General features: G+C 42.0%; 1 protein-coding gene across 6 annotated transcripts in view; it reads left to right on the top strand.

Moving 5' to 3' along the window:
- Positions 1-15,858, top strand: part of CDK14 (cyclin dependent kinase 14) — a 540,806-nt gene that overhangs the window by 453,573 nt on the left and 71,375 nt on the right. For all 6 annotated transcript variants that reach the window (XM_084786935.1, XM_084786933.1, XM_084786934.1 and 3 more), the window contains one exon: positions 4,737-4,879. In XM_084786935.1, the coding sequence (XP_084643061.1) occupies positions 4,737-4,852 (116 nt within the window). In that variant the 3' untranslated portion in view covers positions 4,853-4,879. The remainder of the gene's footprint in view (positions 1-4,736; positions 4,880-15,858) is intronic.

Here is a 15,858-nt window from a genome sequence, read left to right as displayed (position 1 = left end):
CTAGATCTTTTTAAAACAAAACACATTCCTGGGTGGGTTTTTGTTTTGTTTTTATAAAAGTGCTCATATTTACACAGGCCTTTTCAATTACATTTAAAGAATTTGGGGGAAGATTTATGGCTGGGAGGATCTCAGCTTTCTTCCCAAGTGTGAAACAGAATTCTTGTGAAATTTTGAAAAACACTGTGGCAGCAGTAGGAATATTTTTATTCAGTGGTGATATGTTTTTTTCCAAAGACCCATTAGTGATATTTCTTCACATATTTCCTGATTGCCTTAAAAATAGCATACTGCATAGATGCATAAATATTTATAATGCATGTATTAGTTCTTGTGCTCACATCACTTATAGTAGATATGAAGTTACTTTCTTTGTCTCCAGAATTTTTGACTATCCCTGCCATATTGGATTCTCCATAGCAACAGTCACAGTCACCCTTTATTTTGGAACAAAATCCTAAGTAACTCCCCTGAGTCTTTTTAACGTGTGTGTGTGTGTGTGTGTGTGTGTGTGTGTGTGTGTGTGTAAAACACTTACTTCTATTCTTTTTCCCCCCCTAAGGTAACTATAGATATATTGACCTGATACTCCCCTTATGCTTACAAATCCCCATTAATTTCTCAATCATTCCCAGCCTATATTTCTATCTTACTTCTGTTATAACAGAGATTCTAGACTTAAAAAGAAAATTCAAGGTTAAAGCCAAGGGGGAAAAATCCAATAAATTGATCATGGATTTCCTAATGCTGGAAAAGACAAAAAGTACAAATGGTCACACTAGCTTACAGCTCACTGTACTTAAAAAAAAAAAAGTGTTTGTTTTCCCCACGCAGTGTAACTTCCACCTTGATCTCCCCCCTCCATGCTATCTGGCTTGATGGTTGAGTTTAAGCCAGGGTTTTAAGTGTCTGTGAATTCCAAATTCTGTAGTAGTACTTTCCTGTTAATATGGACTTATTACCCACTTGCCACTTAGTTTATCAGCCAGTGGTTAAATCCAGTTTCTGTAAGGGAGTAAATGCCTACACATTATCGCTGAGCAGCAGACTGCCAACTGAGACAGCCTTGTCCCTGTCATTAACAAGCACAATGTATGCAGAACACCAGAGGGGAATTAAAACCACAAAAAATACCTCAGGGTGGTATTTTTAATATGAGAATTTAATTTGTAATTTCACAGATTAAGAATTTTGGCTGCATTAATCCCTTTATCAGCTCACAGCAGGCTATTTGCTGGAGCGTAACCATAAGGCGATATTCATTGGCGGAAACACGTCTCTGCATAACGTTAAACATCACGAGCAGTGAAACCTTTTGAAGGGGGGCGAGAATAAAGATGAAAAAATCATTATATATTTTAAAGCGAGATTCTGCTAAATGCCTCCGGTAACAATTTTTGAGTTACAGAAATGCTATTTCTGTGTCTAGAAGATAATCGTTATGAAGGATAAATCCATTCGTGAGAAAGGACAATCCCAATATTAAATACTATAGTCATTTCCATTTAGAACAACGTGGCCGCCCTTGTAAACATGCTTGCAAAACAAAGAATCCCCAGACTTCTGTGACTTTGGGAATTAGTTACTTAAAGTGAATGGCAGGCGTGTGTAACTCTTGTCTGATTTACTTGGCTGACTGTGATTAGAAATCCTTGAGATTCTTCATGTTAAACTTCAGATTAGTGTAGATTATTGTAAAGTTCACTGTCTGGCAAATGGCAGAATTTGTGACAGCAGCAGAGCCCTCGTGTCTTCCTATTCAAGGGAGATTGGGGGAGGGGAGGGTGCACCTGTCAAGAAGTACAGAAGGAAAAACAAAGGGATGTGTCTGCAGCCAAGCGGTGGTGCTGGTTCACCGGATCCAGGAACGTGGCTGTATTTCACGTTGTCATGAGGGAATAGCATAGCATGGGCAGGGGTGGGGCCGAGTAGGTCTGTGGTTCAAGATGAAGATGCTGCTGGCTGAATCTGTCCTGGCTCATGGTCGTCAGTGGCCCACGTTGCTTGGTCCTTACAGGATACAGAGAAGATCTCTCCGTTCTTCTTCTTATAAAGCTACTAATCCTATCATGAGGACTATCTCCTTCCTGGGGTCATCTAAGGTTCATCACCTCTCAAAGGTACTTTCCCCAGGTACCAACACATTGGGACTAGGGCATTAACACAAGCTTAGTCTCTGATGGCTCATAGCACTTTTTAAGAAGAGTGTCCACAAAAGGAAAAATACTTAAGGCAAGAGGTGAAACCAGGTTAAAAGGAGAAGACTGGGCTCCAGCCTCTCTTGTTTTACTTAGGCCGTGTGGGACTGTATAGTCCACATGGGCATGAGAATCTGTGGAATCAGTGGAGCCCTTTGGGCCTCATAGGAAAGTGACGTCCAGGGAGCAGATAATACAGCTATTGATAAGGTTGACCTGGATTTGCCAGGAACAGGGGTAGGAAGTGTAGAGGTAAAGTGTGTTATAGATGTCCCTGCCATGGTGGTGGCATGAGAAAATTCAATTTTCTTTTCAAAATGGCCACTGGTACACATTAGATCTATGGACATTTATTTTAGTTATGTAATAAGAAAGTTCAGAAGTGAGATATTAGTGTCACCAAAGCAGAAAATAGAATAAACGCATCAAGCAAGAGTAATTATACAATCACCTAGGGATCTGTATGGCAGCTAAAGCTGACCAGGGATGGTGACAATGTCATTCCCCTGTCCCCAAACCCCAATAGCCTTGCTCTACTTCTTCACAAAGATTTAATTGCAGGGAAATAAATAGAGAGCTGAATTAGAAGAAATTCATTACTTTCCCCAAGCACACCACAGTGCATTCTCCTGTGTATACTATCAGGCCACATAAATAATTGAACTATCCTTGTCAAAGTAAATGAACAAAATACACTTCACAGCACAGAGTCCTTGATTTTATTACATTCATTTGCTAATTCACAAGACTCAAATCTCCTAAAAGAAGGCCAGCAAATTGGTCCAGCGTTGAGAGCACTGAGCTGGGAAACAGACACCCCCAACTGTATGCTCAGCTCCACAGGTCCTAGGCAGGATCTGTGCTTTAGTCCCTCTCTGCTTCCAACTTCTCACTCAGGAAGGAGGCTTAAGAAGACACAGAAGTCCTGACAGACCTTTTCTTGATCTAATGTTTGTATCTTTGCCTTCATGGTCCTCCATAATATCTTGACAGAGTGCTGCTGTTAATATAGTATCGTGACATCTTTTCATGGATATAGGAAACACACCTATTTATTTTATTTTGTTTATTAATTCATTTATTTTGAAACAGGGTTTCACTATGTACACTAGACTGACCTTGAACTCACAGAGCTCCCTGCCTGCCTCTGCCTTCCCAGTGCTGGGATTTAGAGCTGGCATTACCGTGCTGGTCAGAATACCCATTTTGAGCAGCTCTGCTGTTTACTTTTCCTATTCTATCTTAAATGCTTTCTACATAGGTGGGAATAACTCCTATACTGCTGTTTCAACACCTCTGTCTTTAGGGGGTTTCCTAGCTCTCAGCTTGATCTGGCAGTGGAATTTAACACAATTATCTGCCACTTTTTCCCCATTAGCACTTCCTTCACTTGGTTCCCAGGGCAGGATTCTTGCATGGCTTGCCTTTCACCTCCTATAACTTTCCTTTCCAAACTCTCTGCTCCGCCAAGAAGGCTAAGGAACACCATCAGTGTTCCAACACATGCTCAGTAGACCTTCCTATCTGGTTCACTCCCTAAGACTAGGTGATGTCATCTAGTCTCAAGATTTAAATAGCATCCAAACACTAACACTGACTCCTAAAATCCTATTCTAGTTCCAGCCCACTTGACTCATATTCAACCAACTACTTGGCTTCTCCACTTAGCCATCTGGTAGACCCTGAAAACTTAAGATTACTAGGCTCAAACTCACAATCTTCTCGCCCCAACTTGCTCCTTCCGGGTTTCTACCCTTGAGAATAAATGGCAACACTGTCCTCTGGGTAATGAAAGTGATCTTCATGTCCTCAGCTTTTCTCACACACTTTTACCCCACACTTTCACAGCTTCACACCAGTTCTGACTTCACTCCTCACTCACCCCGGGTTACCTGTCACTTCCCTAAGGTTGCTCTGCCTTTTGCTTTTCCTCTAGGTCTCCCTGCCCTCTCTCCTTCACATGGCTGCTCGAACATTCCTTCCCTAGCAGGGATTGCTCTGGCCTCCTTTTTCTCTCCAATGTTCACTTTTCTTTCCCTACTTCACTTCTTTGTAACAATTACCAGTATTTATTAGCTTGATTTGTTTGTTTATTTTGCCATCCTAGTCAGAATGCCCCAAGGCGAGCATTTCCTTCAACTCTGATGTATCTGATACAGAATTCTGCAGTTCCCAGGAAATGTTAGTCAAAATAATACTTCTCTCATGAGTGAATTAAAGGATGGCAAAGACTTGTCTCCAAATCCAAGTTTAACATTCTAATATCAGAAATGCAGGCACTGTAGCTCCACCTCATGCAGCAGTGTGTGTGTGTGTGTGTGTGTGTGTGTGTGTGTGTGTGTGTGTGTGTGTGTGTGTGTAAACGTATGTAACTGTGTGTGCACCTTTGGCCATTTCAAACATCAGCACTTAGCACAATGCTCCACATGCCAGATGCTGGACATCCAGACTGCATTGCAACCTCCTTTGCCTCTTTAAATAAAATGTTGTCACCGCATGAAGAAATATGTAAACAGAAGCATTTCCTTCTTTCCTCAGTGTCTTCTATTTTTACCGTCCCAAATGTGAGATTGCAACCCGAAGCTGGAGAGAGCATGAGGGCCTTTGGAAAAAACAGTAGTTTTGGCAAAAGTCTATCGAACAGCAAGCACTGACAGGCCGGCATTCCTAGGAGAGCTCAGGTAAGAGGACCTGCTTTATTGGAGAGGAACATTCTTAACAGACATGGAATAGAGCTCTTCAGTGAAATATATCAGCCTCATTTCTCCCTGAAACTGCCTTCTGAGTCCCGTGGCCTCCTTTTGGCATGTGTCGAGCATTTTTCAGGAGGCAGAGAACCACAGGAATTCCAATCTTCCCAGGTTCCTCCTCTGCTCAGAGTAAAGTTGCCCTGGATGTAGCTTAGTGATGCAGTCGAAAGCAAAGCACTGAGTCCAGAGCATCTATCTTGGCTGCTTCTGACTTCATCATTGCAGTTAGGAAAGTTCCACATGAGCTGCACCTGAACAACAGGCCTGCTTTATTTGGATGATATCATTTGTTTTTTTTATTAGCCACAATTTTAAGGTTGGTGTATTTCATACAGAAGCCTAGATTTCTAGCTTCCCATGAAGTATCAGCAGCTCTGACAATGCCCTACTTGTGCCCCACTAGAAGGTTCCATGTGTGATAAGAGAATGAATTCACAGGCCCTGTTTTAAGATCAGCTGGCCACTGGGCACTCCCAGGGTTCTGATTCCTGTCTGGCCCCTGGCACAGACCTATCAGAGTAAAGCTTTGCTTCTCCCAATTTGATTCTTTGACTTCTACCGGAGTTTGTTTGTTCGTTTGTTTGTTTGTTTTGAGATAGAGTTTCTCTGTGTAGCGTTGGCTGTCCTGGACTCACTTGGTAGACCAGGCTGGCCTCAAACTCACAGAGATCCACCTGCCTCTGCCTCTCTGAGTGCTGGGATTACAGAAGTACATTTTTGTTTTTTGTTTTGTTTTTCAAGACAGCTTTCTCTGTGTAGCTTTGGATGTCCTGGAACTAGTAGACCAGGCTGGCCTTGAACTCAGAGTTCCACCTGCCTCTGCTTCCTGAGTGCTAGAATTAAAGGCATATGCCACCAGTACTCACGGCTCACTCTTGTGGGCAAGGCTTTTCTATGCTGGTTTCTGCAGAGCGTGTTCCTCCATGTTCTGTACCTATGTGTTGCTTGAAGGGAGATGAATAATATGGACAGTAAGAAGTAGTCACGTGTGTGACCTCTGTCGTCTCTGTTGGGGGTCAGGAGTGGTGCAGGCTGGAGACTGACATCAAGTGCATCCCTCCCTCTGTCTCTGTCCACCTTATTTTTTAAGAAAGGGTCTTTCATTGAACCGGGAACTCTCCAATTCAGGTAGACTAGCTGTCCAGCAATCCTCAAGGATCCTCCTGTCTCTCTGCCTTGGTAGCGTTAAGTTTACGAGTATGAGCTACCATGCTTGGCTTCTTTTTTTTCCTAATGTGTTCTGTGCAATGACCAAATTGTTCCTGTTTGGGCATATGGCAAGAGGTGAGGTAGATAGAGGGCAACGGCTGCGAATTCAAATGTGCACACAGCCCTGTGAAACACTGGCAGTGTCATTAGCAATTTCAGAACTTAGCTTGTCATGCCCTCCGCATGGAGTTTAATTTTGGTGGCCTAGGGATGTGGCGGAGATTTATGTTGCTTTGGAAGAAAAAAAAGGCTTTTGGTTAAAGTATGGTGTGCCAAGGCTGGTTAGGAGATGCTGCTGTGAAGCCTGCCACTGCATAGGAGGGAGAACAGTTCTCTTTAGGCTATTGGATATGAGGTTGCCTGGGGGGAACTTTCCTCAGTGGCATCTGGGACCCACTGTGGGTTACAATTGGACAGATAGACTGGGGCTACAGTTCTAACCAGTTTCTGACCAGTAACCTCCTGATTCTGAGAATGGTTTGATTCATGAGTGTTGTAAGTAGCATGCATAGTTTATTAGCATTTAGCATATTACAACCCCTATAGCTATTCAGTAGGATGACACAAAAAGTGGGCTCTGTTTTATTGATTTACACACACACACACACACACACACACACACACACACACAGTCTGCATTTCAGTCACAGGACTGTAGATGTCTTTTCTTGTTGGCTTTTTTGAATTTCTGATCTATCCAGTCAAAGCTATAAGGGTGTGTTTACGATCAGCTCATTCTTATAAAATCAAAAGGAGCTAACTGGACAGGGCATTGTCTAGAAAGACTCAAAGCTTGCTAATTGAAAAGGGGTTTTCAAAGGTGCTCAGGACTGTCGCCAGCAGTGCCTGTAAAGCTTGCAGTATGCTTCCTCACACTGGTTCCAGGCTTAGATCCACAGTGCATAAGTTTCTCTAGAATTGTTTAATAACAATACAGATGTTTCCCTATGAGTTCTGTCTTTGTCACATCAATTTTGAAGGCTTCAATATTATTTTTGTTCCAGATATCAACTCTGATTCAGCAGGCCACAAAAGGAATATCTCAATTCTTTTCAGAAAAGCCACAGGAAAGCTAGATTCTAACATGTTTCTGTCAACAGAAAAGAAATCATCTTAGTTCCCTATTTTTACAAGTTCCTTTAAATATCAAAAATGTCCATGGTAGAGATAAAATAATGTAGACTATTCTATTGGTCCCATACATCCCATAGCATAGCTTTCAGACTAAAGACACTATGAAGCAAAAAGTCTTGTTTATAAATGATTCTAAGAAAAACAGATATAATACTCTAGTCTTTAATTTTCTTATTGTTTATTTATTCATCACCTGTTCAGAGCAGTATGGCATATTAAAATTCACTGATTTCTCTCTCTCTCTCTCTCTTTCTCTCTCTCTCTATTTTTTGTAATACCCATAGTGACTAAGAAGGAGAAAGAGGGGAGGAGACTGGAGGCTGAGATGGCCTAGGCACAGGCTAGAGTTTTAGCCATCCCTCTCTGGTGATCAGCGGGGATCTCAGTGTGGAGCTTTCATTGTGTCATGCTGTTTTTGAGATGCTGGGGATTGGGCAAGCAGGAATGCTTCAAGCCCTAATATTTCTCCTATACCTCAATGCCACATTATTTCTTTCCTTACAAACTAAGGTCACTTCAATTAGTTAGTTAATAATGTTGGATTTGCATAAATTGGCCTTAGCAGAAAAGCTAATGAGATGCATTTTGCTTTGCAGAAGAAAGCAATTTGGGTTTTAGAGTCTTGTAGCAAAATTAAATGAGAAGAAAAACACAAGTGCCTGGTTTAAGAATAGGATAGCTGCCAGTGGTCATCAAAATACTAAGTTCCATTCTCCACAGTTGTGTGGAGGGCGGGGACTGTTGCTGACATGAGCTCTGGTTCCCCATATTTGACCACTTCCCCTTGGTGGGGAGGCCAGGTAGCACTCAGAGAAAGAATAGGCAGGCTACCAGAATGAGACTTGAAGGCTGTGACCATATGGTGGTGGAGGAGGCCCCCTTCTGTCACAGAACTAGGGGAGGGGAATAGGGTGAAAGAGGGAGGGAGGAAGGAACGGGAGGAGACAAGCAAGCAGATAACAATTTAGATGTAATCTGAATAAATTAATAAAAAAATGCTAAGTTCCCTTTATTTTGTTATTCTCTAGAGCTATTAGTAAGTTGTCTCCAAGCTTGTTCCCAGTCATTTGGTTACCACTGAATAGTTAAATAAAACTAAAAGAGTCTCAAACGTACATAGAAACATTTCTTTAAGGAAAATACCAGTGGCAATATTGAATACCATGTCTATTAGTAACACATATCTGCATGTAGTGATACCAGCTGTAAGCCTGTGCAGAGCTGAATTTTTTTGTCATTCTAAACTGGCATAGAAAGTGTTAGCCACTGTCTTTTTACATAGTATAGGGATAAGAACACCCCTTTTCAGTCAATCAGTTGGTCTTTAGAGTCCATCACAGTCATAGTAAGCCAACAAATACTTGTCTAATGCACGGAGCAATACTGTCTGGCTAAATTGCAAGAGGTTAACTATGCCTGCTTGAGTGGTCCCCTTCCATTTCAGCACATTATCATTCTTAGTCCGCATCCTTTAAGAATTATGTGTCAGTGGTAAAGGTGGTTGGTCCCGCTTTGAGTGCCTCTGTCAGTAAACAGTAATTTCCTAAAGGTGATCTGTTAGGTAAAGAGGTTGGAAAGAGTTATTAGGTCAGGAAACGTTCACTGAGTAGGATCAAAGATTTCATTTTGTTTATTCATTATATTGTTTGTTTGCCGTATTCTATTCATGACACAGTATGCTGGTTCCATGTCCTCTGAAAATAGGCGCCTTATATGCTGGCATACCAAACTCCTGTGGGGTTTTTAACCTAATTCCTAGGGCCCATGAATCAGTATCTTAACAAACTCCAGAAGTCTTAATTGACTGTTGAAAGAGGGAAAATAACTCTTCCCCTGGGATGAGCTCCCTGATTGGTTACCTAATACCTGGTGGTCACACATGTACATAGGAGCAAAGCTAAATGGATTCAGTAGGATAGATATATATGGGTAGTGTGTGTGCATATAACAATAATTAAAGAGGCGATGAATTTGGGTGCACTGGATTGGTTGGAAAGAGGAAAAGGGAAGAGGAAATGACATAAGTACAGCACTCATACATGAAATTCTTGGAAAAATTAAGAACTTGAAGGGACCATAGATAGTGAAGTCTTCAGTATATTCAGGGAAGATATATTTATAAAGTAAAATAAACAAGTTGAGTCAGGGCAGGATAAAGATAAACTAGGAAAATGGAATTTTATAACATGAATTTAACTGTCTCTCTTTTCATTCCTCCCTTTTCCTTTCTTCCTTTTCCATGAGAAAGAATGATGTCATGATGTATAATATATTAACTGTGTGGCCATTTAAAATTATTTTTAGTAATTATCTGAATTCACCTTTAATATCTTTTCTTGCTAGAATTTAGAGGGCTCTAAAGTTGAAGTGCATATTCGCTGCATCTGATGAGCCTGGGCAGGCAGGAGCTGGGCAGCATCTCGCAGTGCCCTTCTGGACAATGCTGAGGGAGAGCACTTCCTCCATCCACCTTTTAGAGGAGAAATCAGGAAAACTGAACTGAATTCATTGCAACATAGTGTGTTTTGGTGCTAGATTAAAATAGCTTCAGAAGACCCTAGACTGTGTGAGGAAATATTCAAGAGACAAAGAGGCACATACCAAAGAAAGAGGAACAGGGCCAGAGCCGGGTGACTGAGAGTGACAGGAAAGAGACTTGCAAAGCCCCAAAGCCTGGTGCCCACAGGAACAAGAGAGAAAGGGGAAGCCAGCAAGGGCATCACTCCAGTAAAGTGCCACCGTGGCTTCCTTGGTTACCAGTGGTGAGTATGCAAAAGGAAGGGCAGATTGGCAGTCTCTATAGCTGCACTGACAAGCTTCACAAAGACTGGACTGTCAGACAGAAGCCAGCAGTAACTTTAATCTGTCTGCCATATTGACTCTGGAAACTTCTCCAGGAGATCAAGCCACCCATGGCTCTCCTCCACGCTGTGACATTGTGGTGGCTCACTGTTTGGTCGGTGTCAACTCAAACTGTCTTCATCTTCCCTTCACTTTGTAGCTTCTGTTGCCTTGTTTCTGCTTAATCATGCATCCATCTTCCTCTTCCTTCCCTTTTCCTACTTCTGGAAGAGTCTGGCTGCTGAGCTCTTATTGCTTTGGATTCTAAACCCGCCCCCCACCCCCACTAGAAAGCAGCTCTGATTTGCATAACCATCATAAGCCGAGGGGGAGGCTGCTGGGTCACCCATCCCTGTATGAGCTACTGGCTGCTTCTGGGCTGCTTCAGGACTGAGCCTGGCCCCTCACTTATCTGTGAATCAGGTGGCCAGCCCCTTCATAAAGACCCCTCAAAATGCAGTTCTGAGCCTGTCTGTCCCAAATGCTTCTGTGAAACAAACCATGTGTCTAGAATGCACCTTGCTCTAGATGTGTGGGACCAGGTTAAAGTCAGACTCAGGAGAGGAAGGCTCAGTTTGAACGTGACACTTGAGATCCTTACTGTGTGATATTTGCAGCTACTGGCTAAAAGTTTCCTGGTAAGTCCTGTCGCACTCTCTCAACTACAGAAGCAAAGGGAGAAAGTGGCTATTAGAAGATGTCACCATCCTCTGAGTGCCATCAGGTCTCCCCATCCAGGGGACATGGTCAGAGGTGAGGCACCAGAGTGTGTGAGAACGTAATATCCCACTCTCCACTTTACTGTGGAGAGTGTTCTGTCCATTGTCTAGAAGGACAGCAGGTTACCAAGAAGAGACTTGATACCCTATGATCATATAGAGGGGGAGGTAATCCCCCTCAGGAACTGTCATAGGGGAGGGGAATAAGGGGAAAATGGGAGGGAGGGAAGAATGGGAGGATACAAGGGATGGGATAACCATTGAGATGTAACAAGAATAAATCAATAATAATAAAAAAATGGAAAAAGAAAAAAAAAAAAGAAGATGTCACCATCTTTATTCAAGTGTTAAATCTGAGGGGTTTTTTGGGAGAAGGAAGATCACTATCTCTCTTCTTGTTGCCAACAAATATTTCTTCTCAAGCAGCTGCAGATTCATCATTTCTTTCGTCTTGGGAGTTGACAACATTGTGGAAATAATAGGAACAGAGGAAGCAAACACGAGCATCCTCTCAAGCTTTACCTAAAGAGCTCTGGTTGTTGTCATTGCTCCAGCTGGACTGGAAAACCAAGACAGAACTTTGTATCACAGAAGCATGGAGCATGTTCTAAGCGCTGAGCTGAGAGGGGGCTGCAGCCCTGTTTAGCTTCCCACCCACCCTCCTACAGGCCCTCCACTCTAATGGGGTGACCATATGAATCCCAGCCCAGCTATGAATGCAACCCAACAGATGTGTACACTGCAGCCACGTGTCGCAATGTCTAAAGGTTGGCTCCCCCTGCAGCCTTAGCGCTCTTCCATGCTGAGGAGTCGCTCGTCTCCTTTCAGGGGCTCCAGGAAGGATGGAGAAGGTGCCTCTTCTATCCTTTCCTTCTTCCTTTTCGTTTTGCACCTCTGATCTGCGGTCTGCAGCATCACCACCATCCCAGCTCCACAAGTGGGGGAGTGAGAGACTCAGACCTTGACTCCCTTAAAAGCAGAGGGGAAACATTCTGGGGTGTTTCAGGAGTGCCTTTGTAAACCACTTTGTTTCATACTAAAATAACAGACTTACAGAAGAGTTGTGGGAATAATATGAAGGCCCCCCGGCCTCACGTTCCTAAATACGATCCTTTCTTTTTCTACCCCCATCTCTGCCGTACATAAATGTGAACATACACTTTACTTTGTCTAAACTGTGTGCAGTTCACATGATAACCCTCTGTGCTTAAATAACACATTGTATTTATCGTTAAAAAGAAACAAAAACAAAACAAGCAGTCTGGTTGTGAGGAGAAGGGGAGGAGGGATGATTGGAGGTGGAGAGAGGGAGCACTGGGAGGAGGGGAGGAAGGGAAAGCTGCAATGGGGACGTAAAGTAATAAATAACTTAATTAATAAAAAGATTTAAAATGTATTATTTAACACAATAAAGAGAAGCAAGTTAGAGTGATCGTTTTAATATTAAAAGTAATGATATCCTTTTGACCTTGATCTTCTTTATTTCATCCTCTGATTAGGGGTGCTTTTTATTTGTTTATTTGGCTGGTTTTTGTTTTGCATATTTTTGTGGCTATTTGTTTTTGGGTATTTTGTTTGCTTGAGGTTGTTTTTTTATTTTAAATGGCTGAAAGAAAAGAAACTGATTTAGTGCTCCACAAACTGGCTCATTAGCCCCTGTATCCTAAAACATGTGGGCTTTCTGGATGTTTTTGTATAAGTGCATTAGCATTTCCAGATTAGAGGAGTTTCAAACTATAAATTGGACTGAGAAAGTAATACTTGCAGCTTCTGGCAGTTCAAAGCCCAAATCAATTTCTTAGGGACTATTTGCCAACAGCATAATCTGAGGGAACTGTTTGCATAGAGGCACGGGTGTTAGTAACTAATAACTAAACTATTTTACAATGTATGACCCCGCCTGTGGCTTGTGGTTGCTACCAGCTCAGGAACTCTTGTTTTTCCTTTTTATTTACTTTTGACTCATGAATTTGGGGGTAAAGAAGGAATCCTCTCTGCCCTAAGTGCACTGTATTTCCTTATTAATACCAGGATAGCAACCGAGTCCCGCCAGATTGTCTTTGTGGTCGGCCCGCACTCAAGGAAGTGTCTGAGCATAAAAGGAGGCTCATCGAGCGAAGTGGGCTGATGGTCTGGGCTGACATTTTAATGCATGAAAGACAGTTGTACACAGGACAGTGCTGAGAGGAAAAGGCAGCCAGAAGCTTGGAACTCTACCCATTGTCCCACAGATCATCCTCAGCTCTCCCTCTGAGGACGTCCTCTCATGGGACTGCTGTCTGAGGGCAGTGGGGTCAGAAGGGTTAGACATTGGGACCCAGGCACAAAATGAGGGCTTAAACAGACTAAAATTCCAGCAAATGCAATGAAAACCTCACCCAGAATGTATTCCAATAACCAAAGTTAAACATTTTAGCTAAATTATTACAAGTATAATGAACAAAATGTTTGTGGTACTCTGAGATGCTTATATGAATAAAGCTTTTAAGAACATGAACTTGGTTGTACAAGTGAATAATTTACTGAATCTCTTTTGGAACTTAGAATGGCTGTTGCTTCTATCAACACACATACACACACATGCACACACACATACACACACACACACACACACACACACACACACACACACAGAGTCAGTGCTGCACATCAAAGACACTAATTTTTCAATAGTCCTAGAGTGTTGAAATAACAACATGTGGATTAAACTTTACTTTTCTATTTCTGGAAATACTCTACAAGGTCTAAGAAAAAGTAAAATAATATAAAGTTAGAGAAATTGGTAGAATATATAAACCAAATACCATCGCTAGCTCCCACACTTAGGTGAAATTCTCCCTTGTGAATTATCACCATTGTTGTATAGTAGTTTGTGTTCTGTCTGGTGCCTTTGGATTTTTAATTGATGTGGATTATAATTTTCAATGCAATTAGTAAAATACCTTCAATTACATGATTATTGTGAATGAGGTTACTGGCTTAATTACTATAAATGGGAAAGATGTGTGATTACCATTTGCAACTAGCTTGTGTACAGTACTTATTTTATTGCATACCGTAGTGTAATGATAACACATAATCATCTTGAATCTTCCTTCAGTCAACAAATCTCCATAGTAAAGCACACGGAGTTGTGATCCATTGACAACAAGCCACCCTCTGGACCCTTTTTTGTGAAGTAATTGGGTTAGTCTGTGAGTGTAACTGAATACACTGATTCTGCGTAAGCCAGACACATCTAAATGTGAAGAGAAAAAAAAATGACTTTACCTCATTGATTAAAAATGCTCAAATCACTAAGTTCTGTGAGTTTCAGGGATTTAAGTCTTCCTAAACATAACACTAAGCCCCATTATACCTGTTTGCTTTTGTGTTCAGGCTCCATCAGCACCAAGCATAGCAGCAGCAGCAGCACTAAAATCCGCCTGGGGGCAAAAAAAAAGAGGGCTTGTCTTGGCTGTGACAAACATTATAATCATCCTTGGTTTACAGATGCACACTTAACAAGCTTATAGCACATAATTAATTCTGCAAAGGATGCTGGTTGACAGAGTGGGATTATGAGAATTGCATATTGATAGTGGCAGAAGAAAATGAATCTATTTTCTCTGGGCAAGGTGGGGTGATCTTGTGTTCTTTAGAAACTGGCACATCTCAGAGGTGTTGCTCTCAAAATGATCTCAGGATGGAAAGAAATCAGTAATTACAGAGCCAGGCATTCAGTTGTGTCCTAATTTTCCCACCAGTTCTTCAGCGTTTCAGCCGCCTCGGAGACTTAAAGTAGTCTCATTAGGTAGCAGCAGAGGCAGCGGCCTCACCGACTCCCTCTTTCTCTCACTGGCTTTTCTTCTCAGCCCCCCCCCCCGCCCCCTTCCTCCTTCCATCCCTGCCTTGGGAGTGACTGTGAAGATCATTTGCTGGAATGATTGGCAGGTTAGAGGATTCGATCAGATGAGTTCCTCTTAGTGCAGGTCAAAAAGGCTAGTTAGCAGGAGCTGTCGAAAAATGCCAGCAGCATTCGAAATGGGAAATGTCATGACTTCCAGGCAGGGGGTGCCACCTGCAACAGAAAGCCCTCAGCTCATTAGCTAGTTACAGGATGCAGGCTTAACTGGAGGGAGCAAGGAAGGGAAAATACTACTCAATAGGGACAACGATTGTGAAGTGGAATTGATTTCATGTATAATTTGTTTATCACTAGAGGGGACAAATACTGTCCCTCTGACATGAGCAGAGGAGTGTGGACTGTCAATGAAGCAACTTAGCATAATCTGCAGGTTGAGCTTTGGATTTAAGGAAGGCAAACTTCTTTATTCTTAACTGGGAAAATGATCAGGTCCGTGTTACATTAATTAAAGCTGACATACTCTGAAATGTTTTATAGGCCCGGTTGTGGTGACTCCACAGAAACAGATCGAGAGATGGACAACTTTAGAAAAGAAGAGGGTTGTTTTCCCCTGCTGGTGTGGACAAACTAGGTTAGCTTCATACTGAATCATAAGAAGGCTGGTGTGTTTGTACTCACTGCTTAGTAACATGGCACACATCAAACCAGGGCTCTTGATTTACATGCAGCCGGGTTCGTACAGGAGACCCTAGGCCTTCTGAGATATTTACATCTGACCTGTGTTAAAAGAGAAGTACACCCGACTATGACTGCATCATATTTTGGTACATGGTTAAATATTTAATCCTTGCTTTTCTTAAAGGGGAAGCTTCCAAATTTCACCTCAGCCTGGATATCAGTTCACCTAGAATTGATCTGCAGCCAACAGAATAGAAGCAAAACTAAACAGTCACAGAGAAAATTAACCTACAAGCTGTAAAAAGAAAGCATAGTGACAAAGCAGAAAGTATTATTTCCTGACAGGTACTCTAGCACCAAGCCTGGAATAAAAAACCGCATTGGTTTTTATAACGATCTAAATAGGTCTTCATATGGAGACTTTACCTCCATAAATTCTATTAGAAAATGTATTTCAATAAGAAATTTTATGATATCATTTC

The sequence above is a fragment of the Acomys minous genome (assembly GCF_964271855.1).
Source record: "Acomys minous genome assembly, chromosome: 6".
Lineage (NCBI taxonomy): Eukaryota > Metazoa > Chordata > Mammalia > Rodentia > Muridae > Acomys > Acomys minous.
Note: the sequence above shows the minus strand (reverse complement) of the source record. Positions and strands in the feature narration are given on the sequence as shown.